This window comes from Pogona vitticeps, chromosome 2 (genome assembly GCF_051106095.1).
Source record: "Pogona vitticeps strain Pit_001003342236 chromosome 2, PviZW2.1, whole genome shotgun sequence".
NCBI lineage: Eukaryota > Metazoa > Chordata > Lepidosauria > Squamata > Agamidae > Pogona > Pogona vitticeps.
The window spans coordinates 14,444,081-14,467,694 of record NC_135784.1 but is presented as its reverse complement, the minus strand read 5'-3'; the positions used below and the strand labels follow the sequence as shown (position 1 = coordinate 14,467,694).

The window sequence follows — 23,614 nt, the reverse complement described above, 5'->3', positions numbered from 1 at the left end:
CACAACACTCACCATACAAATATAGATACCCCGTTTCTCCCAGCAATTAAAAAGGAACAGAAAAAATAAACTATACCCTCTACTAAACTAAACCCTCCCCCCTTTGGATTCAGAGACTCCCGCCTCGTTAGCCCTCTGCTTTCCCCGGTTTGGTTTCCAGTGTGTACTGAATATATATACATAAATAGTAAAGTTTGCCCTACATTCCTGTCTTCCTCTGGGCCCAAGAGTATATTAGTTCCTAGCTTTGTTGTTCCCGTAGTGCTTCTGATAGTGTGTCCAGTTCTGCTATGTCCCCATAGCTTCTTTAACAATTCTTCTGTCGTTGGAGTCTCTTCGCTTTTCCATTTTTGGGCCCAAAGTAATCTAGCTGCTGTGAGTATATACTGATTACAAATAATTTAATAATGTATACATACTTATTAGAATATGATTTAGAGGATGAGAGGGTGAAAGAGACGATGGTAAAATGGGCAAAATTTTTTGGATATAACATAGGTCTTGATGATTGGACTAAGATGTGGAAAGAAAGTTATAAGATGATCAAACCAGCAAACCTTAGAGAAAATATCCTCAAAATGTTTTATAGAAGGCACTATACACCTGTAAGACTAGCAAAAAGACTAGAGGGTAACAGCAATATATGCTGGAAGTGTAAAAAAATTGCAGGATCTTATTATCATATGTGGCGGACATGCGAAAAAGTCAAAAATTATTGGACACAGGTGTGGGAAATAGTGAAAGAAATTACCCAGCAGAAATTAGATATACTGTAAAACCTGAAATGGCATTATTGAAGGTGATGCAGGGAATTAATGATTAAAAATTAAGCATTGTTTAACCTTGGCAGCTTTAAAGTTATTTTCTGTTGGGTTCCTCCTCCAGACGCTCTCTAGCCTTCTCCTCTTCCTCTCCATAGCCCACAGCTGCTGGTTAAACCAAGGCGCTAATCAGGTTCTGTGGCAGGGAGGGCGTTTAGGAGTGATCGTGTCTACAGCCCTGGCAGCGGCACCAGCCATCCACCAGGGTCTCAACAGGAGCGCCAGCCTGGTCGGTTGGAATCCCACACATGGCATCCTGGAATCCAATAGCCTGTGAGGGTAGACCATGAAAATAGGTCTCTGCTCCCCACAGGGAGGGAGGGCCACCAAGAGACTGCACTTTATCAGGTGGTGGTCCGACCACAACAATGGGATCAACCAAAGATCAGTCACCATCAGGCCACGCTCTCTCTGCTCAGTGGAGAAAACCAGGTCCAAAGTGTGGCCACCCACATCCATGGGTCCATTAACATGTTGGGACATGTCCAAGGAAGCCATGGTTTCCAATAACTCAAGAGCCGGACCGGTATCCCTCACCTCCGCATGGATGTTGAAATCACCCAAGAAAATCAGTCTCGGGGATCCTAACAGAGCCATAGAGGCGAAGTCAGTTAGCTCTGGTAGGGAGGTGGCTGGATTGCAGGGAGCACGGTATGCCAGCAAGATCCCAATATCGTCCCTGCCCCCAATCGACACATGGAGAGCTTCTAGGCGTGGCATCGCCACAGCAGCGAGCCCGACAACCTCAAGGGTGTCCTTATAAACAATGGCAACTCCCCCCCCCCCGACCCTCCAGTCTACCCTGATGCTGGACAACATAACCGGGTGAACAGGCAAGAGACAGGGGTACGTACAGCCCCTTCACTACCCATCCATGTATCTCGGTTATGCAAGCCAGATCTGCATCCTTTTCCATAATAAGATCTTGTATTAGCTGAGCTTTATTGAATACAGGCCTGGCATTCAGCAGCACCAAAGTCAGAGTGGAGGGGCGACTGAGCTGGCTACCTGGAGCCTGGTGGGTGGTAACAGCACTAGAACAATGGACAGCTTTCAGGCATCTGTTCACCGTTCTTCTGGAACGACTAACAGTTGTACCAATGCCATATCTTCCTCTACCCGTCATCACCTGTATGTTCTTCAAGCCCCAGCTGTGCATGTTCTTTCCACAGTTCTGCCAGGTAAGATCCTTGGAGCATGCAGAGTGGTGCTTCTGGGCCATTCTACCCCTGTCATCAGTCAATGCAAACATCCACTGTAGTTACAATCAGAAGACAGCAAATCTAGATTTAAAAAAAAAAAAGGCAGCTGCTTTGCAGACTTCTCTTGTTCCATTCTTTAACTTTATCTTCTTTCTGGTAGCTGCCTTCTGTTGGCCCTTTTGCAAATAAAACTCATTTCTTATTCCCCAACTCCAAGGATTTCATCAGACGTGATTCTTCATTTCAAAACAACAATGGGTGGCGATTTCCTGCCAACGCCAGGCTCAAAACCATGAGTTAAGTGTCAGGCCTTATTAAAGGGAAAGCAGCTGGTGTGTGACACAGTTAAATAGTTGCAATAGATTTTAGTATCAAAATAACAATTTTAAACACTGATGATTAATTTGAAGCAGGATGTGACCTCTGCAGGTATTCTGGACTGCCTAAAAGGTCAGTAAAGCAAGTTATGGATAAAGATTCTCTTGAAAAGATAAGGATGCTAGGAAAAGTTGAAGGTGACAGGATAGGAGAAAGACCAGTCATGAGATGGACTAACTTAATAAAGGAAACCACAACCTTGAGTTTGCAGGGCTGCGGATGAGAGGAGTGTAGCCAACGGTGCTCTCATGTACGGTCAAGTCACTTCCAACTTCTGTTGACCTGAGTTGGTTTCTGGGGTGTATGGAGAACAGGGGAGGAGATCTGAGTAGGACTTAAGTCGCAACTTGAATTTGTGTTTTTTCTTCTTCTTGATGACTCGGAATCAACTCGGAACGCACCCTTCCTTGTTTTCTGAAGGAAAAAAGCTTGTGTTTAATAGGGATGTGAGCTTGGGACTCGAGACTTGGTACTAAGGATTAATGATGTAAAATTTCTGGAAAATTTGAACCCATATAAAACGGCTCTGGGGGAAAAAAAACTGTTCCCTCCCATTTTTTCCCCTGCTGTTTTTTCAGGCCCTCTCATTACTACACAAGGTGCAGTCACAGCTAGAGATGTAAAATTTCCAAAAATGTTGAAGCCATAGAAAGCAGATTTGGGGGGGGGAATAGGGGGCAGGGGACATTCCCCCCTATTATTTTGTTTGTTTTGAATTTCTGGATTTAAAAAATTCTGGAAATGTAAGGACTGTATCTTGCCTAGAGATGGGGAGACCTGTGGGGGGGGGACAGAAAAATTGGGGGGCGGGAGAACAGGGTTTTTAACATTTTTTTCTAAAGCCCGTCTATATGGCTTGGTGTCTCTACCAAGGTTTTTGGACCCAGATTCAGGACTTGGTACTGAATACTGTACTACCAACATCCCTGATGGAGAGGGTTACCATTGCCACTCCCTTCTATTGTGTTTTCTTGCCTGAACAGGGTTTTGAATTTGGATCTCCTGAATCTTAGGGTGTGATCACATGGAGAAATTACGGTTGCTTTTTGGACTGCTGGGGAAGGAGTCCGGTGCAAACCACATCCCCGACATATGAGGGAATGGCTTTTTCCCCATCTGATTGCACCAGAATCTAACACCACCCTGGCTCTCAGGTTATCGTAATGCAAAAATAAATCAATAAATATTTTTTGTTTATTTATTCGACTCGTACGCCACCTGCAATCTGCAAGAGTCTACATGACATCATCCCAAACATAAATACAGTATCTGCAGAAGCATAAAGTGAGCCCAATAAGGCTTTAAAATGGGGCTTTAATTCACCTGGAGCTGGGAAACCACTTCTGGGCACTATCCTTAGAAAACCCTGGGAGGATCCCCATAAACGAGAATGAAAAAAGCAGTGAATTAAGCAATAAAAAGTAATGACATGTCAATGGAAAGGCTATTTAAAAGAACAACAACGCTGTGTTCAAAGCCGCTTTGAAGTGTACTTTGAGAGGCGGTGTGGTGTAGATGGAGAGTCAGACTAGTCAGGAGCTCTGAGTTCAAATTCTCTCTCCGCCATTGAAACTCCCTATACCTCGAAAAGCCTGCTAGGGCTCTCCTGCTTCTGAGGTGACTCGACAGCACAGACCAACACACCGAGAGAATATATTTAAACATTTATTTTATTCTGAAAAGGCAAAAATTCTCTGTCGAAGACGCTGCGATCCCACGACTTCCTCCCTATCTTCTGTAACGTCTGAACTCCTCGGAAGGGGTTAAGGAGATAGAGTCGCGCTTCCTAGACCGGCGGCCCAAAGAATACGGAAGTGCCTTCTAACCATGTTCCCTCTTTCCGGTCTGTGCCCCTGGCGTTCCGTTCCTCCCAGGCAAAGCAAGCTCCGAAGCGGTTCCGAGGCGGACCGGCAGCTTTCTCAGAGGGTCTCTTTTTTTTCCTGTCGGGGGGGGCAACCAGGTGAGATCCACGGGGATTTTTTTTCCGGGGGGGGGCCGGAAACCTGGATGTACCATTTTGGGGGAGGTTTCCAGAAAAGTTGTTTCTCCCCCGCAAACCTCTATGGGGAGGGTCTCCCTGCCCAGCATGGAAATGACGGGAAGGGAGGGGGGGAGAAGAGGCTTTGAGTCCCTGGGGGGCAAAAAAAGAGGAAAAGACCCCCCAGGAAGGAATCAGGGCAGCCTAAGGTGGGGGGCTGGGTTGGAGGGTATTTGAGGGGCCCGGAGGGAGGGGAAGCCGCATATGGGGCAGCCAGACAAAGCAAAGGGGGGGAGGAGGCATTCAGACGTTCACCTTTTGCGAGTCGCGACTGGACGGGCCAGCCACCTGGAAGGGACGGGGGTTGTGCTTCTAGGGGGGAGGACTACCGCTCCCAGAATCCCCCCCAGCAAGCGGTCTGCCTAGGGAATTCTGGGAATCGTAGTCCGTAGCCTACGCGTCTCCCGATCTCGACGTGGGCAAACCTTTGCGGAGGAGAAAGGTGGGTCAAGGGGGGGGTTTAAGCTGGAGGGAGGTGGAGGGGTGGGAGGACCAGGAACCCTTTCTTGCTGGGATGGGGGGGGAGAAAAAGATTTTGGGGGTGTGGGGAGGAAAGAGGAAGAGGGAGCACACTCCTTGTAGGAAGTGATGAAAGCCACCTTAGGTCCCCCTTTTTTGGGGGAGAAAGTGGGGTAAAATCAATTTAAATTATTTTCCTGTGCCCCACTTCCTATGGGGTGGCCCTTTTACCTTCCTTCTCTTGGCTTAAATGGCCTCCCAGGGGAACTAACCAGCCTCTCCACCCACGGATCTTGGGCCACCGCCTGGCTTGTCATCGTGATGGAGAAGCAAACCTAGAAAAGGGGTGGAGGGAGAGACAGAGATAGACAACGAAAGCCTGTTTTGATTTTATTTCTTTATTTATTTCCTGCCTGCCTTTACATTATTTATACGGGCTGCCTTTCTCCTCCAAGGGATCCCAAGGCGACTCACAACAGCTGAAACGGTCCAGCAGCCCAACAGGTTTGAAATGCCATAGAAATATCATTATTAAAAACAATTAAGCCTCTATTGAGACTAAGACTGAGATTAAAAACATTTAAAAAAAATCTGTAAATTAAGGGCATCGTTGTGACATTTATTCCTTGAAAGCCCGCCTGAAGTGGAAGGTTTATGCTTGACTCTGGAAGGACAAGAGGGAAGGGGCCAGCCTGGCTTCTTGGGGCAACCCTTTCTAAATACTGGGAGCAGCCACCGAAAAGGCCCTGTCTCCTCTTTTTGTGTACAACCTTGCATCATCAACTGATCTTTCTCAGACAAAGTGACGGAAATAACTTCTTGACAGGAGTCTGGAAGCTTGCGGGGTTTGGGGTCCCCCTCCATGCTGGAAGCACGGCAAGAGGGTGGCAAAAGCCCTGATTCCCCTTGGCCTCAACCGTCCTCCTCCAGGCTTAGGCATGGCGGGCAGAAATCACAGAACAGGGCCTGGCTGGAGAGGCACATTTATTTTATTTATCTTACTCCGAAAAAGGTTCCAAAATGGAATCCTTCTGTCTGGGCTTCTGCCTCCCTCAGGAAACATTTAAAATAATACGAGATTAAGAACATAAAGTAAAAGAGAATGTGAGCAGGGAAAGGTGGAGTCATGGGGGAAGGGGAGAAGAAGGGGCAGGAGAAAAGAAATGGATTGTGCTGGTTGTAGTGGGGGGACTGAATGCCTTGGGGTGCCTCTGGATTCCCCACTGCACCTCCAGTGAGTAGAGCCAGCCGGGGTAGCCTTGGGCAAGCTCCACGGTCCCAATTCATTTCATCTGCCTTGATTCTTTTAAAAAAGGATGTCCAGGATCATTTCTGTGTCTTGAGTTGGCATGGTTGGGTATCATCAGTTATGCTCAGGGCGAAGGTAGAAGAGAGAATCAAAAATACCCTTTTTGGGTTTCGATGTCAGTTTGTTACCTGTTTGGCGAGACCTGCATTGTTATATAAGCTCAATGGGCTGTTTATGTCTCTAGTGAGGTCCTCAGCTTGTATGCAGGACAGGCAACCTTGCTTTATTATGATTCTCATATTGTGATTATTATGCCCCAAACTGTTCTGTGGCCAATTTATAAGTGGCTTATTTCTCTCAAAGAAGCTGGCTAGATAGCTCAGTGGTTTACATAGCTCAGTTGGGAGTTCAATTCCCCCATTGTGTCTCCAGCCTGTGTAGCCTTTGGCAAACTGCACAGTCCCAGAAATGCCCCCGGAAGAAGGGAATGGGAGATCACGTCTCTACCTAGAAAACTCGGAAAAGGGTTGCCACAAGTTAGAACTGACTTCATGGCGCATGATTATTATGGATTTCAATACATTATATCACACTCTTCTCTGGGATTCAAAAGCAGATGCAACTGACTGCTCTGGGTGGAACAGGATGTTGCTTTGCACAAACCTCTGAGCTGTTTTTTTTTTTTTTTACCTCGTGGTTGGGAAGGGATCTGTCTGCCGAGAGAGCGAGAGCCAGTTGGTGGAGGTTTCCTAGAACCCAAGGCCTGTTTGGTGAGATTGCGAAAGCCACATTGATTGAGCCAAGCAACAGAGAGAACAGGGGGTTGTGAAAGATGTCCTGAATCCGAGGAATTTGCCATCATTGGAGCCTGGCCAGCTTCTGTTAAAACGGTAGCACAAACTGTTAAGAAAACCACAAATGCTGAAGTCTGTTTTGTGTAAGAAAAGAAAATGAAGGAAAGGTGGAAACTTTTTTTTTTAAGTAAGAAATCAGAAGCAGAACAAATTCAGTCTATTTAGATGTTTCAAAGGCCGGGTGGCTGCCTTTGAAGATAAGGCTGGTTCGGAGGTGGAGAAATCTGATGCTGTCATACTTAGGGTAATGGTGGATATATATATATTTTTGGCAGGGTGGGTAGACCCTGAGTGGAAAATACAGTGCTATAGTATCAGAGGGACGTGGTGGCGCTGCAGGCTAAACCGCAGAAGCCTGTGCTGCAGGGTCAGAAGACCAAGCAGTCGTAAGATCGAATCCACGCGACGGAGTGAGCGCCCGTCGCTTGTCCCAGCTCCCGCCAACCTATTGGTTCGAAAGCATGCAAATGCAAGTAGATAAATAGGGACCACCTCGGTGGGAAGGTAACAGCGTTCTGTGTCTAAGTCGCACTGGCCATGTGACCATAGAAAGATTGTCTTTGGACAAAACGCTGGCTCTATGGCTTGGAAACGGGGATGAGCACCGCCCCCTAGAGTCGAACACGACTGGACAAAAAATTGTCAAGGGGAACCTTTACCTTTACCTTTTATAGTATCAGATACTTCTATGCACAGGAGGTCATTCTGTCAGGTCTGTTCTCAGACTCGAAATGAGGAAAGACTGAAAGAACTGGTCATGTTTAGCCTTGAGAACAGAAGAGCTAGGGGAGATAAGATAGCACTTTGCAAATACTTGAAAGATTGTCGTACAGAGGAAGGGCAGGATCTGTCCTCCCATCATCGCAGAGTGCAGGACACATAATAATGGGCTCAAGCTGCAGGAGGTGAAATGTAGAATGAATATGAGAAAGAAAAACTTCTTAACTGTTAGAGTAGTACGACAACGGAATCCATGACGTTGGGAGGTGATGAGTGCTCTAGTAATGGAGGCATTCAAGAGAAAATTGGATAACCATCTGTCAGATCTGCTTTAATTTGGATTCGATGGCCTTTTAGGCTCCTTCCAACTCAATGATGACATGGATTGTTAACACAAGATTCCCTGCCTTGGTGAATGATCATACCATATGATAATACCAATTCACTAAGGCAGGGAATCTTGTGTTAACAGCCCACACCCATTGATTGTGAAAGACAGGGAGATTGTTTTCCTATGTGCAGTACATATATGAAGAGAGTATCTATAGTGTATATTAAAAAAATCAGCTGAACAGGGTATTGGATATGAAAAATAAGACAAAATGAAAATAAACTGTTTTTGCACCCCCTTGATCTCCTTGCAGGTGTTACAATGATGCTGGGGACCTATCCTTGCTCATCTCTTCTCTCTGGAGGAGCAGAAATGGCTTCTCTGCAACCTGATCTGGTTGGGGCCAAGCAATGGAAAGGTGCCGGATGCTTTGCTCCTTTGGCCGTCTCTTTGAACCTGCAGGTATCTCTCCTGTTGAGTTTGCTTTTGGCCGACCCATGCCTTAAGAAAGTGAAGGATATTACCCGTGATGGGTTGAACTTCGACCTTAAGCACGAGTGTCATCATTCCTTTAATTCTCCTCCACATATAGCTGCAAAGAGTGATCAGAGCGTTGTATTGTTCATGAGGTTAAAACGTTTCCCTCTTTTCTCAGGGTGTTGTGACTTTTGAAGACGTGGCTGTGTATTTCACGGAGCAGGAGTGGACGCTGCTGGATCCGGACCAACGAGCTCTCCACCAGGAAGTCATGGAGGAGAATTTAGCCAACCTGGTCTCTCTGGGTAAGCTTTGTTTTGCTTCCATTTGGTTGATAAAACCAATCTTACAAATGGAACCATGGAATTGACAGCGTATCCACCGTAGTTCTCTCCCCTTCCAGTTTGCTAGGCTTGTGAGCTCTTTTCTAAATGGTGTTCGAAATGTATTTCATTCATTCATTTAAAATATTTTTTCCCCACCTTGGTTCTTAAAAAGGACCCAAGGCGGCTTACAACATTAGAAGGACAATGTTTAAAAACTAAAAACAATAAGTGCACAAATATTAAAAAAGAATTAAACCAGTATTTTGAAGACAAGGGGGCCTGGCGTGCTCTGGTCCATGGGGTCATGAAGAGTCGGGCACGACTTAACGACTAAACAACAACAAACCAGTATTTTATTAAAAATGGTAAATAAAATCAAGACTAAAAACACATTTAAAAAGAACAGGGCAGGGCCATCTCTCTCCTGTTATATTTCTTTGAATTCCATCATTTTGAGATGTTAACTTTCCATTCTGACTCCAATGAGATTCTTTATTTCTCCCTTTCAGCTGCTGATATGAGAGAGAAGAGCTGCGAGGAGGAAGAAGAGGGAGGGATATGTTTGGGAATAGTCATTGATAAAAACCGAAAGCACTGCTTAGAATGCGGAAGGAATTTTATTCAGAGTACCACCCTCGATGATCATATGAAAATCCACACAGGAGACAGGCCGTTCAAATGCATCGAATGCGGGAAGGACTTTAGCCGGAACACGTACGTGGCCTCCCACAAGAGAATCCACACCGGGGAGAACCCGTTTAAATGCTTCGAATGCGGCAAGAGCTTCAGTCAGAGTACAAGCCTTGCCTCCCACATGAGAATCCACACAGGAGAGAACCACTATAAATGCCTGGAATGTGGGAAGAGCTTCAGCCAGAGCACACACCTGGTTTCCCACATGAGAATCCACACCGAGGAGGAACTTTTTGAATCCTTGGAGTACGAGAATGGCTTCAACCCGAGTCCTAACTTGACATCCCACATGCGACTGCCCACCGAGGAGGAGCTCTTTCAATTTCTGGAATATGGGAAGAATTTCAGTCAGAGCACGAACTTGGCCTCCCACATGAGAATCCACACCGTGGACAAGTGCAAATGCGTCGAATGCGGAAAGTGCTTCCGCTGGAGCTCCCAGCTGGCTTCCCACATGAGAATGCACACCGGGGAGAAGCCATTCAAGTGCATGGAGTGCGGAACCACCTTCCGGCACAGCGCGTCCCTGGCTTCCCACATGCGGATCCACACGGGGGAGAAGCTTTCCAAGTGCTTGGAATGTGGGAAGTGCTTCAGCCAGAGGTCCAACCTGGCTTCCCACATGAGGGTCCACACCGGGGACAAACCCTTTAAATGCCTGGAATGCGGGAAGTGCTTCCGTCAGACCGGACACCTGACCTCGCACATGAGAATGCACACGGGGGAGAAACCTTTCCGGTGCCTGGAGTGTGGGAAGTGCTTCAGCTGGAGCCGAAACCTCCAGCGCCACGTGCGAACTCACACGGGGAGAAGCCATTTAAACGACTGGAATAACCTTCAGGAGGAGTGTATCCCTTGCCTCCCGTATGAGAATCCGTACAGGAGAGAAGCCTTATAGAGCCTTGGAATGTAGGAAGTGCTTCTATCGGAGCCCAAAACCCTTTTAGATCCTATTGGAGAATCCAGGTGGGGGGGAAGAAACCATTTAGATGAGGGAAATCCGGGATGGGCTTTTGGTTCGGGCAGTCTGCTTTGCTTCCCATTTAAAGACTTGGTGGCCGTGGGGTGGAACTGGACCGCTGCTTGGTCTGTAGAAAGACGTCTAGGCAAAATTCACCCCCCCAGGGATCCACAACAGCGAGAATCTGTAGATCTTTGCCCCCCCAGTTTGAGCAGTTTTTAAATACATCCAGGTGGGTAATGTAATTTTTGTAGAGGTAGGCGATTGAGGGGTGGGGGGGAAAGATGTTTTCACTCGAGTTGCAGTTGGAGTCTCAAGAAAAGGATATAGGATTTATTCAAGGATATCCAATTGTTTTAATCACCTGAATCTGTTCAAATGACCTGTAAGCAAGTCTGGTCTCCTTCCAGTAACCAAAAGGCAGCCAACCGATGATGTCATATGAAAAAGCAGCGTGGGGGCTAATCTTTTGGGGACAGTGACCCCCCCACTCCCACTCACCCCCGTTTTGAGCCTCGTTCAGATGTTCAGCCAGAAAGCGTGTAAGGTTCCGAGGGTGGTGGTGATAAAGGGGGTCCCGAGGAATCCTGGCCTCCACAGAAAGGCCTTCGTCAGTAAGACTGGACAAACATACTTCTAGCATTTCTGCAGTTGGCAGCAGTTTTGTAAAGTTTATGGGTATGAATTGCCCTTTCGTGCCCAAGGGCCCCTCAGCGACTTTGAATTCCAACCGACATCCTATATTGCTCCTAGGAAAATCTTATTCTTCCCCAAGGACTGCGAGAATTGATGTTCAGCTCAGAGGGACTTGGGAAGCCTCAGCTGGTGTGTCATTCATGTCCCTTGCCATATTCTGAACTCCATCTTCATTTTTACCAGGTTGACTAAAACAGGCAGCCTTACGTTTGATATCCTTTCCCACTCTCAATTTCTCTAGAATTCTTAGAAGGGAGAGCACCGTTGAATTTCGGGGGTGGGGGCAAAGGCATTCTGTGGTCTGGACGGTGGCAGGCCTGATCCTGTACTTTGCAGCATGCCTGTCTTTTAAGAGGAAAGGGCACAGTTCCCACAGCGTTATAGGAGTCTGCATTTTATTCTCTTATTTTCTTCTGACACAGTCAGTAGCCAGGAAATATCCTCAACCTTTGAACCGCAGAATGAATTCACATTTCTGTCAGACTCTTCGCCGTGATGCCAAGAATGCCATCCGGCGAAGTGATGGCAAATTATTTAGGCTGGTATTTTAAAAAGGAGGCTGGCAAAAAGCTTTAGAAAGGACCTCTCCATATGAGAGGAATGGCCTGATGGGAAACTAGCAAAGCCCTGACAGGCGTCTGTCACAATTATTATTTCCTCACTGAATAAGAGGTTCTGATGGAAAAATCCATCAAGTCTTCATTCTCTTAGAAGTAGTAAATCAATATCACTCCTTTTAAAAAAAAATATTGTAGGAACCCATGTCCAGCCCGTACCTAGTTAACTAATCAGAGTATCATGGGTCACTTTGTCAAAAGCTTTGCTAAAATCAAAATATATTATGTCTCCAGCATTTCTACCATCTACAAGGAAGTTTACTCTAAAAAGAAAAATGAGATTAGTCTGGCATGGATTTGTTCTTGATAAATCCATATTGGCTTCTTGTTATTTCTGCATTGTTTGATTTATTATCTGCTCCAGAATTTTCCCTGGGATTGATGTCAGGCTGACTGGCCTGTAGTTCCAGTTTCCTCCTTTTCTGAAGACCACAACAACATTAGCCCTCCTCCAATCCTCTGGCACTTCACCCATCCTCCATGAGTTCAAGAAAATAATAGTAGTTGTGAGAAATCTTCAGCCAGTTCCTTCAGTAATCTTGGATGCATCACAATCTGGAGATTTTAATTAATTCACAGTAATAAGATTTCCCTTGACTATTTGTTTATCAATCTCAAGTTGCAGTCCTGTCCCCTCCACTTGTGTTTTTCTTATTTGCCTGGAGAGTTGTTGACTGTCTTTTTTGGGGGGAAATGAATTAAAGTATTTAGCACTTCTGCCTTTTCTTTGTTGTCATTTTTCTATCCCCACTGAATAGCCGAGCCACTGTTTCTTTGCTTTGTCTTTTGCTACGCACATACCTGAAGAATGTTTTTGTTGCTTTTAGCATCTCTTGCTAACCTCAGCTCATTCTCAGCTTTCGCTTTCTTAACGCCGTCCCTGCAATTCTTTGCTACCTCTCCTTGGAGGCCGGCCTTCCTTCCACTTCCTATATGTGTCCCTTTTTTGCTTTCAGGTCCTTTCTGAGCTTTTTGTGAAAAGCTTGGACTTTTTTTTGCTATTTTTTCCACCTTTTTTTCCTTGTTGGAATTGTTTTCAGTTGTCCCTTTAGAATTTCCTTTTTTTACGAAATTCTCACATATCTTGTTTTCCTGATAGGATCTGCCATGGGACCTTACGTACAATTGTTCTGAATTTATTAAAATTTGCTTTCTTAAAATCCTTTCTTAAAATATATGTGCGGCTATCTTTGCTTTGTTTTCCTTTGAAATCAAGAACTCCAGTATAACATGGTCACTTTCCCCCAGAGTTGTTCTTGCTGCCACTTCTTCCACCAAATCCTCTCTATTGGTTAGGATCAAGTCATGGATAAATCCTCCCCTAGTTTCTTTCTCCACTTTTTGTAGGAAAAAATTATCAGCCATACAAGCCAGGAATTTCTTGAAAGGGCTATACTTGGCTAAATATGCTTCCCAACAGATACCAGGATAATTACAATCTCCCGCTACTACGTTGTGCCCCTTTGAAATTCTTGCAATTTGTTCTTCAAAAGTCTCATCCATATCTTCCGGTTGATTGGGTGGTTCGTAGTAGACTCCAACTCCTATGCTGCTTTTGGATTTTTTGGTCCCAATTATATTAATCCAGATGCTCTTGATGGCACAACCAAACTCATCCTCCTGTATTCCTTCCATCGCTGTATTCCAGTCATGGGAATCATCCCACCAAGTTATCCCTATCAAGTCATATTTATCCCCCTGAACGAAGACTTCCAGTTCTTCTTGTTTGTTTCCCATACCCCTGGTATTTGTATTTACACACCGGAGGTTGTGTGCTTTGTGGCCTACTTTCCTTCCTACACTTTTATGCAGATTATTCTTGAGCCCCATTACAGCTGCTCAGTGCGTTCCTTTTATTGCGCAGAGTAAGCCTTCATCCATCTTTACCTCTGAGCTTGCTTTTCCCTCCCCCTTTCTTGATCATGTACCTCATCATGCAGCCAGTTGCACAACCTGGGTGTATTCTGGCCCTTCATCTGCTAGTCACAATTCACCACAAATCTTACACGCACATCAGAACAACACATCACTTCCCTCCCTGGCTGGCCAAAGGTTCAAGACCAGGTTTAGGATGATACTTTCTTCCCCCACCATGCTTAAAATAAGCAAACCAAATGTGGAGAGCATTTTAATTTAATTTTTTTGTTTTGTTGTGTTTTAGGCGTGGGAGAACAAAACTGTAAAAGATTTTTTTAAAAATCTCTGCTAGAGAAATAATGATAATAATTGTGCACAGTTAAGTGGTTCAGTTTTTAAGTTGCAGTAGTGCAGCCAAAACTCTGCACAGAAGTCTGGTTCAATCCCAGGTAGCCGGCTCGAGGTTCACTCAGCCTTCCATCCTTCCAAGGTTGTTAAATTGAGGATCCAGCTCACTGCAGGGGGGCAATGTGTAGCCTGTATAATTAACCTGTAAACCACCAAGAGAGTGGAGTATGGAGCAGTATATGAGCAACACAGTTTGTTCTTTCTGTTTTGAGTCACTCTGACATGGCAACCCTTTCCAGGGTTTCCCAGGTAGAGAATATTCAGAAGTGGTTTCCCCTTCCCTTCTTCTGGGGCCATCCTCGGATTATGCAGCTTGCCCAAGGCTACACTGGTTGGCTGTACTCGCAGCAGGCTCTGGGGGGAATTCGAACCTCTCACTCTGCACTGAGCTAGCCAGCCAGCTTCTTTGAGAGAAAGAAGCCACTTATAAATCAGCCAAAAAACAGTTTGGGGCATAATCATCACAATACGAGAATCAGAAGGAAGCAAGGTTGCCTGTCCTGCTTGTCGCAGAGCACCTCACCAGAGACGTAAACAGTCTCTTGAGCTTATACAACAATGCACATCTAACCAACCAAGTAACAAATTGATGTCGGAACACAATACTTTGGTGCCTCGCTTAACGAGCGCACCATATAACGACGAAATCGCATAGCGATTAGGTTTTTGCGATCGCAAATGCGCTTGCATACCGATGGCCCCTATGGGCAAAAATCGCTTTGCGAAGATCGGTAAGCGTTTTGTTTACCAATCTTCGCAAAGCGATGCCCGCGGATCAGCTGTTCGGCGGCTCCAAAATGGCCGCTGGAAGCCCCAAAATGGCCGCGCGCAGCGTTTTTGCGCCCTCCCCTCGCTTACTGAGGGCGCGAAAATGGCTGCCGCTATGGAGCAACTTCACTGAACGGTGAGTTTTGGAGTCTATTGGAACGCATTAAACTAAGTTTAATGCATTCCAATGCGCTTTTCCGTTCCGTACAGCGATGTTTCGCCATAGCGCAGGTTAATCCAGAACGGATTAACCTCGCTATGCGAGGCACCACTGTAAGGGTATTTTGGATTCTCCTACTTTTACCCCGAGCAAAATTGGTGGCACTCAACCATCCCTATTTGTGATGCAGTTTATAAGGCAAGCGATCCTGGACATCCCTTTTTTTTTTTAAATCAAGGTGGCTGAAATTAATTGGTAATTAAGCCCCTTCCTACCAAACAGTAGGGACGTGGTGGCGCTGCCGGTTAAACCGCAGAAGCCTCTGTGCTGCAAGGTCAGAAGACCAGCAGTCGTAAGATCGAATATATGTGACGGAGTGAGCTCCCGTCGCTTGTCCCAGCTCCTGCCAACCTAGCCATTTGAAAGCATGTGAAAACTACGAGTAGATAAATAGGTACCACCACGGTGGGAAGGTAACGGTGTTCCTTCTCTAGTTGCGCTGGCCATGTGACCACGGAAACTGTCTACAGACAAATGCTGGCTCTACAGCTTGGAGACGGGGATGAGCACCGCACCCTAGAGTCGGACACGACTGGACTAAATGTCAAGGGGAACCTTTACCTTACCAAGCAGTAAGCAGTCCAGGTGGATCTTGGCTGTGCTTCAGTCTAGGAAAAGCAGGCCTTGTCTCTTGAGAAGGGGTTCCTCGGTCCTTCTCTGGGGGTCCCGCTCCACCTTCCATCGGCTAAGCAAGTCACCAAGCTGCGACCAAGATGGAAACGGTTCGGCTCTTTGCCTTTCTTCACGGTAACATACGAATATTACATTGCTGTTGCCATGCATACTATTGTAGTGTGTGAACCTGATAGAATAAGAATAAAGTGAATTTTAAAAAAATTAAGCCATGTGTTTGAATTTGTCATGGATTGTGATCCACAGTAGGTTCCGTGGATTTAAGGGCTGCAGTCCCCTTTCTTGTCCGGCATACTGAATTATTGTGAATATTCCCATGTGTTTGTATCCAATTCCCTCCATGAGGTATTTGCTCCTGTTTCAGATGTTGGAGAATCCATCGCTGGAAACGTTTGCTGATTCTCCCAAGTCACAGGTTTTGACATGAATAGTGGAGATTGCAAAGCAACTGCAGTTTCCTCCACGGATCAGGGCAATCATGAAAACAGGTTTGGGAGAACTGAGGCAGGATGATGGACACGATGGATCGCCAGCATGTGTTTTTGTTATTCAAATCTTGTTTTGGGGTCTTGGAGGCCAGGGTGACAGGCCTATGGAAATCTTTGATCTGATTCATTAAGGGTGTGGATGGCTGTTTTTGTACGGGAAAATAGGGTTTGTTTGGACCTCTTGATTCTGCTTTATTAGAAGCACCTAGAGGTTAGAAGCCCTTGTTAAATCAGAGTCCAAGAGAGAAACCTGTAACTCGTTCGTTGAGAGCTGCCCTCTTAGAAAAAGCTGAGGAGCCTGTTTGTGTGAAGAAACTGGTGCCAGTCTGGTGCCAGCCTGCTTGCTGGAACTTGTATAAAAGCAAGCATCCATACATCTGACATTGCCTAAAAGACTTAAACATGGTTACACAATAAGGAAAGAAGCTTTTGGCTTTCTCCGGAAAAAAACACACAACTTGATAGATTGAGACTTGGAACACGTTATGGTGTTTTTTTAAAATCTGTTTTGATTTAAAAGAGTATGAAATTTGCAGCCCCAAGACAGTCCACTGCTGGCCCACTCTGGGAGACGTCCTCAGTATTGTGTCACTGAAACAACGTCAGCCGTGTGTATGTGTGTATGTATGTGTGTGACTGATATGTCACTAATGGGAGCGCATACACACACCCTGGGCAGAAGAAGCTGGCTGGTAACCGTTCCGTGAGTCTTTCAGGCAAAGGTGGAGTCAAAGGCTTCCTGGAGGCTGTGTCGTGTAGTAGGGGACCAAGTGTGTGATTAAGGCTCAGGAGTCCTGAGTTCAAATTCTTGCTCAGCCTTGGAAACTTCTTGGGTGTTGGGGGGTGCTAGCTCTGGGAAGCCACTCCTTGGGTGTCTCTTATGCCTTGAAAACCCACTGAAGGCTGCCCTAAGTCTGAGATGACTTGAGGGCGCACAATAAGTCTTGAAAACATTTTCCAAAAGGGCAGAATCCTCTATTGAGGGACGCTGGCAGCCCATCGCTTCTTCCCTTACTACACTTTAAGAGCAGTGCGCCGCAGGAGGGGTTAAAGATATAGATTAGTTTCGTCCTAGAGCGGCCTCTAAGGAACACGGAAGTGCAGTCAGGAACCATGCCTTTCTCTCTTCCCCCGCTCCTTCCTGTCTGTTCCCCTAGCATAAACTTCCCCCCACAGGCAAAGCCGTCACTTAAAGGTTCCCAGGAGGATCGGCAGTGCAATCGGTGGCTTTTTTTTTTGTTGCTGTTGTTCTGGGACGAAACCAAGTGAGTTCCCAGGAGGTGGGGGGGCCGGCGGAAGGGATGCTGGGATGTACCATTTTTGGGGGGAGGCTTTGACTTCTTGGGGAGGAAGAGAGAGAGAGAGAGAGAGAGAGAGAGACCACCCCACCCCCAGGAGGGAAGCAGGACAGCTTGGGGGGGGGCTGGAGGGGTTTGGGGGGGCCCTGTGCCCCAATGAAGACCCAGAGGGAGGAGAATCCCCGGGTGGGGGAGCCCCTTCCAGCCAGACAAAGCAAAGGGGGAAAGAGTTCGAGTCCCCCACTGTGCCTCCTGGAAAGAGGCTGGACTTCGTGATCTATATAGGGCCCCTTCCAGCTCTGCAGTTCTAAGATTATGATGATGGATGATGATGACATTCAACTTTAGGGGAGGTGAACATGGATTCGTGGGATCGCCCCAAGGAGGACGTGACTTGACAACATGGAACGACAACCCTGAAGCATGGAAGGTTTACTTTTGGACTACCATGCCCAGAATCCCCCACGCACAGCCTAACTTCCCGGGGAATTATGGGGCTTAGATTTCCTGAAATCCAAGCGACAGCCCTAATTTGAACCAGGCTAGGTTCACGAAAGACACATCTCGTGTGGAATAAAAAGTATTTGATAAGTCGTTAGGGGTTGGTTGGTTGGTTTGTTATTAGGTTTATTAGCTTTTCTCTTTAAGAAGAACATTTAGATCACTTCAAAGACTAACAAACAATAACCATGCAACAGTAAGAAAGATCACTAAAACAGCAAATGCTGTAAAACAGGAAGAGAGACCTTTCCCCCATGTGTAATATAAAATGTCTGTGAAAAGCAACATCTCTTCACTCCCTTTGGATCTCTTTTGCAGACTTTGGCATGATGATGGGGACCTATCCTGGCTCACCTCTTCTTTCTGGAGGAACAGAAACAGCATCTGTGCAACCTGACCTGGACAGTGCCAAGCTGTGGAGAGGCGCTGGCCGCCTCCCTCCCTCGGACCTCTCTCTGAACCTCAAGGTATCTGTTCCGTTCAGTCTGCTTTGGCCCAAGCTGCTCATCAGGAAATAGAGATGGGACTCGAAGAGGTTTTGGACTTCAACTCCCAGAATTCCCCTGATAGAACTTTGGGAAAGATAGCAAAAACTACAGTACACAGATTAGCTTTCATTTCTGACCCATGGGCTTCCATCATGATCATTTGTCTTTCCAGAAAAAGGAAATTGGTACAGTGTTGGTAAGGAATAACGAGGTTTCATGGGTGTCATAAAGGATCTATCTATCTATCTATCTATCTATCTATCTATCTATCTATCTATCTATCTATCTATCTATCTATCTATCTATCTATCTATCTATCTATCTATCTATCTATCACATTTATATTCTGCCCATCTAGTAGCAAGCCAATACACTCTGGGCAGTGTACAACAAATTAAAACACATACAGACCTTATGCTCAAAACACCCAAGTGCCAACAATAAACAAAATTAAAACTCAAATACGTATAATAAATCAGCCAGATTGTCATAGGTGGGGACATATTCTTAAAGGCCTGCTTAAAATGCTCGGTTTCCACCTGCAAGCAGATATAAATGAATATATAATTGTATGTCTAATGAACATTAAAAAAAAAACTTGTCCAAGGACTAATCCAATCCTATGGTAATATGAACATTTTCTGGGCTAAATAAAATGTCAGCATGTGTGCTAATAAAAAACAAAATGGTACTTTAAGATAGAACACTGTCGTTCACAATGTTACACAATACTTAAGAATAAAAGCTTGACATTAAAAAAGGATTGCAAAGACTTGTTCTCTAAGTTAGTTTTATTTTAAGTTTTAGGTTTTATTAGGCTGTATAGAGGACTTTGTACCCCATGAAGCCTTGTGACCCCCATGTGTAGGTAACAAAAGCTACACTGTTAATTGCAGTTTTTGAGTGCATCTCCCTGAATTCGGCCGGGAAGAGGAGATTGTGGTCAAAAAAGTGTATGGAACTCTCACTCTTGTCAAGAATTAAATCAAATGGTCTCCGACAGGTTGAATCCTAACCGTAACCACCAGTCACATTGTTTGCTTAATTCTGTTTTCTATATTAGTGAAAAGTTGTAGAAGCAGCATTTTCTTTATGAAGCTAAAACGTTTCCTTTTCTCTCAGGGCGTAGTGATGGCTTTTGAGGACGTTGCTGTCTATTTTACGGAGAAGGAGTGGGCTCTGCTGGATGAAGCCCAAAAGACTCTGCACCAGGAAATCATGGAGGAGAATTTAGCTAATCTGATCTCTCTGGGTAAATTTTTTGTTTTTTTTCTGTTTGGTTGGTACATCCAGTTTATAAATGGTAACAGTTAATTAATGCCCATATGCACACTAATTTTTTGCCCTTCTAGCTTGTTAGGCTGATGAGTTCTTTTCTATTTTAATTTTTTTATATAATATAATATAATATAATATAATATAATATAATATAATATAATATAATATAATATAATATAATATAATATAATATAACACAACCAGTTAATTAACTTGTCAATTATAATTTTTTTTCATTCCCCCCCTCCCCTTCTTTCTAATCAACATACCCCAATTTTTTCCAAAACACTAATGAGTCTTGGGCTGGAGTTTGTCCCTTCCAAAATTTTCTAACTTTTACAAAAATGTGCTCCATAACTACATTCCAAACATCTTTAAAATAATTAACCTTTAATATTCCTTTTTAAAAGAATTTCACTTCATTTATCATTAACAGGTAAAGTGTAATTTCTTTGTACTATTCTTCCATATGGAAATTATAATTAATCTTGTATCAGTTACCAGAATAGTAAGTAGCTCCTTTCTCCCCCCCAGACCATTGTAGATTAATAGAAATATTTGGCACAGCTATCGCCAAAGACATTTCCAAATCCTATAATTTCCTTAATCTCTTTGAGTATCTTTTCCCAAACTTCCTGAATCTTCCCACATTCCCACCACATGTGGAACTACATACCATGAGCTATTTTCTAACGAGCGTTGTAGATGGCAGAAACAGAAGACTTCTCTTTTATGCTACATACCCTTGGTTTTGTTCCAACATTTGATGCTCTAAATTTTCCAGTTTGGATCCTGTTTTATCTTTCCTTGTTTCAGCTACTGATGCGAGAGAGACGAGGGCTGAGGAAAAAGAAGGCAACGGATGTTTAGGAGGAGCCCTTGAGGAGAAACAGAAGCAACGGTTAGGATCAGGGGAGAGTTTCAGTGGTAGAAACCAGCTAAGTTCCCATCACCAGATCCACAAGCCGGAAAAGCCATTTAAATGCCAGGAATGTGGGAAAAGCTTCAGTCAGAGCACAGGCCTTAATTATCATATGAGGATCCACACTGGGGAGAAACCCTTTCAATGCTTGGAATGTGGGAAAAGCTTCCGTTGGAGCTCACATCTGGCTTCCCATAAGAGAATGCACACAGGAGAGAAACCCTTTAATTGCCTGGAGTGTGGGAAGCGCTTCAGTGAGAGCCCGAATCTTGCTCGCCATATGAGGATCCACACTGGGGAGAAGCCGTTTAAATGCTTGGAATGTGGGAAGAGCTTCAGTCAGAGCACGCACCTGGCTTGCCATCAGAGGATCCACAAGGGGGAGAAACCTTTTAAATGCCCCGAGTGCGGCAAGCGTTTTCCGTGGACCTCACAGCTTGCTTCGCATATGAGAATCCACACCGGAGAGAAGCCGTTCATGTGCCTGGAATGCGGGAGGAACTTCAGTCAAAGTACTCACCTTGCTTCCCACGTGAGAACCCACACAGGGGAGAAACCCTTCAATTGCCTGGAGTGCGGTAAGAGCTTCAATCAGATCACGCACCTCGCCTCTCACGTGAGAATCCATAAAGGGGATAACCCGTTTACGTGCCTGGAATGCGGGAAGAGCTTCAGTCAGAGCACGAACCTCGCCTCCCACATGAGAATCCACACTGGGGAGAAACCCTTTAAATGCCTGGAGTGCGGGACGGCCTTCAGGCACAGCGCCTCCCTTGCCTCCCACACAAAAACCCACACAGGAGAGAAGCTGCACAAGTGTGTGGAGTGTGGGAAGAGCTTCAGTCGCAACACAAACCTCGCCTCCCACATGAGAATCCACACCGGGGAGAAACCCTTTAAATGCTTGGACTGCGGGAAGAGCTTCAGCTGGAGCACAAGCCTCAACGCCCATATGAGGACCCACACGGGGGAGAAATGGTTTCAGTGCCGGGAGTGATGGACAAGTTTCGGGCACAACACATTACTTCTTCTTAGGAAATGTCTTTCGTCCTGGGCGGGTGGTCTTTTTGAGACCCTGGTTGACCTCTGGAATGGGGAAAGGCCAGGACTGTGATCCTGAACCAAAAAAGCCACTTGGTTTACCAGGGACCTGGCAGGGATCAAACGAGTAAGACATGGCAAGGCGTTTTGCAGACAATGTCGCTCAGAGGTGTTCTGAGTTGGATGCTGTAAAGTTAATGCAGGCCCAAGTGAATGTAACTTTGGTCCCTACTTGCCCCTGATTTTCAGTCTCGGCGGGTGAAGGGTGCAGACAGGATCCTTGGAGAGCTGATAATCCTCCCTATGCATACCGGATCCCTGATGATAATTAAAAGGAACAGGTCAATCCACCAGACCTGTTACGCACGAAGAGACTGTGGTCCTAGGATGTCAAAATGTATTCCAAATTAAAAGCCCAACACATTTTGGCTTAGCCTTTCCTGCCTTCTTCAAGGGCCCTATTACATGAAATAGAACAGAAATAGTGTGATTTTTTAAAAAAATCTTTTCTAGGGACAACGTTTCAAGCATTTATTTCACTTTAGCGTGTCTGCGGCCCAGCATTTAAAATGATAACGGCATGACTTTGAATGAAAGCTGTGGTGGAAAATACATATGAACAGGTCTTTTCCCCCTTCTGTATTAGAATTGATTCAGTGAAGCTGGTCACTGTCTGAATAAACAGAAAAAAATAACTACCGTAATTGCCCAACAGACAGGGGATCTTAGATATGGCCTTCTTGGTGGCTGCTCCCACTTTATGGCATGTCCTCCCTCAGGGGATCAGATGGGCCCCTCTCTCCTCTTGCTTTGGCAACAACCAAAGCCCTTTCTTTTTTTTAAGGTCTAAGACCTTAACGTAAGTGTATCGTCTACCTAGAAATCCCTAGAAAGGATCGCCATTAAGTCACAGCTGACTTGAGAGCACATGGGTTATTGTTATTGTTAGATGACCCATGGTCCTTGCTTTTTACATGCCTTTTTTAATGGTTTCAACTGGATGTTTTGAATATTGTTCAGTTTAACTGTTAATTAATTAACGGTTTAATTTATTGTGCTTGAAATCCGTAATTGTTTTCTTTGTCTGAAAGTTCCCATGAGTCACTGGGAAAAAAAAACATGTCAATGAATGAATGAATGAATGAATGAATGAATGAATGAATGAATGAATGAATGAATAATGATGGCTGCCAAATTTGACATCAGTGCAGAGATTTGCTGTTGCCCACTGGCTACACACTGGTCGCACAACCTGGCGCACAAGAGCCAATGCTTATTTTATGTTTAATGTGTGCAGTTCGTTGCTAAGAGGTTACGCTGGTCGAGTTATGCCTGTTGAGCATAATTTACAGGATGACAGTTCTGGTCGCTTTCTTTTTTTTTATTGTTAATTTCTGACATACAAAAAAACCATAGAGCACTAAGAAAGAAAAAAGATACAAAAAGGACAAAAACAAAAAGAAAGAACTAACTACATTTACGGAAAGAAAAAACTCGTAGACCCCTCTATTTGAGATCCCCCCCACCCCCCTTTGGAGTCAAAGATTCCAGCCTCGTTAACCCCTCTATTCTCCCTATCAGTTTGCAATGTATACTGGTCGCTTTCTCAAGGTAGACTCTCATCCCAGAACCAGCGCTATGAAGATCCTCGAATCCTCAGAAATTCTGGGACATGGATTCCCCCAAAATCCACAAATCTCCACACCTCTCCGTGGGAGAAAATGTGCAAGGGAGAAGGCAAAAGGGGGGAGTAAAGTGAGAAGATGGAGGGCTGGGAGCTCACTGGAGAGAGCCAGTAAGGCCGCTTTACTAGGGTGGGAGAGCCAGGGGGGGCAGGAAAGAGGAACACCTGTGGGATTCTGGGAGCGGTCATCTGAAACACCCACCACT

General features: G+C 45.2%; 1 protein-coding gene across 1 annotated transcript; it reads left to right on the top strand.

Moving 5' to 3' along the window:
• The first annotated feature begins 4,058 nt into the window (after window positions 1-4,058).
• Window positions 4,059-22,394, top strand: LOC110070740 (uncharacterized). The gene is made up of 8 exons (XM_078386782.1): window positions 4,059-4,361; window positions 8,366-8,514; window positions 8,708-8,834; window positions 9,365-10,443; window positions 17,371-17,461; window positions 18,314-18,462; window positions 19,606-19,735; window positions 20,578-22,394. The coding sequence occupies exons 1-8, from the start codon at window positions 4,229-4,231 to the stop codon at window positions 21,678-21,680; spliced, it is 2,961 nt and encodes a 986-aa protein (XP_078242908.1). The 5' UTR covers window positions 4,059-4,228; the 3' UTR covers window positions 21,681-22,394.
• The last annotated feature ends 1,220 nt before the right edge of the window (window positions 22,395-23,614 follow it).

What these genes read in the sequence shown, in the direction of transcription:
- LOC110070740 (XM_078386782.1), top strand. Translation starts at nt 4,229, where the DNA reads ATGTTCCCTCTTTCCGGTCTGTGCCCCTGGCGTTCCGTTCCTCCCAGG. An exon ending in CGTACAGGAGAGAAGCCTTA is followed by an intron (nt 10,444 to 17,370) that starts TAGAGCCTTGGA and finishes ACTTCCCCCCAC; the next exon opens with AGGCAAAGCCGTCACTTAAA. An exon ending in AGCTAATCTGATCTCTCTGG is followed by an intron (nt 19,736 to 20,577) that starts GTAAATTTTTTG and finishes TCCTTGTTTCAG; the next exon opens with CTACTGATGCGAGAGAGACG.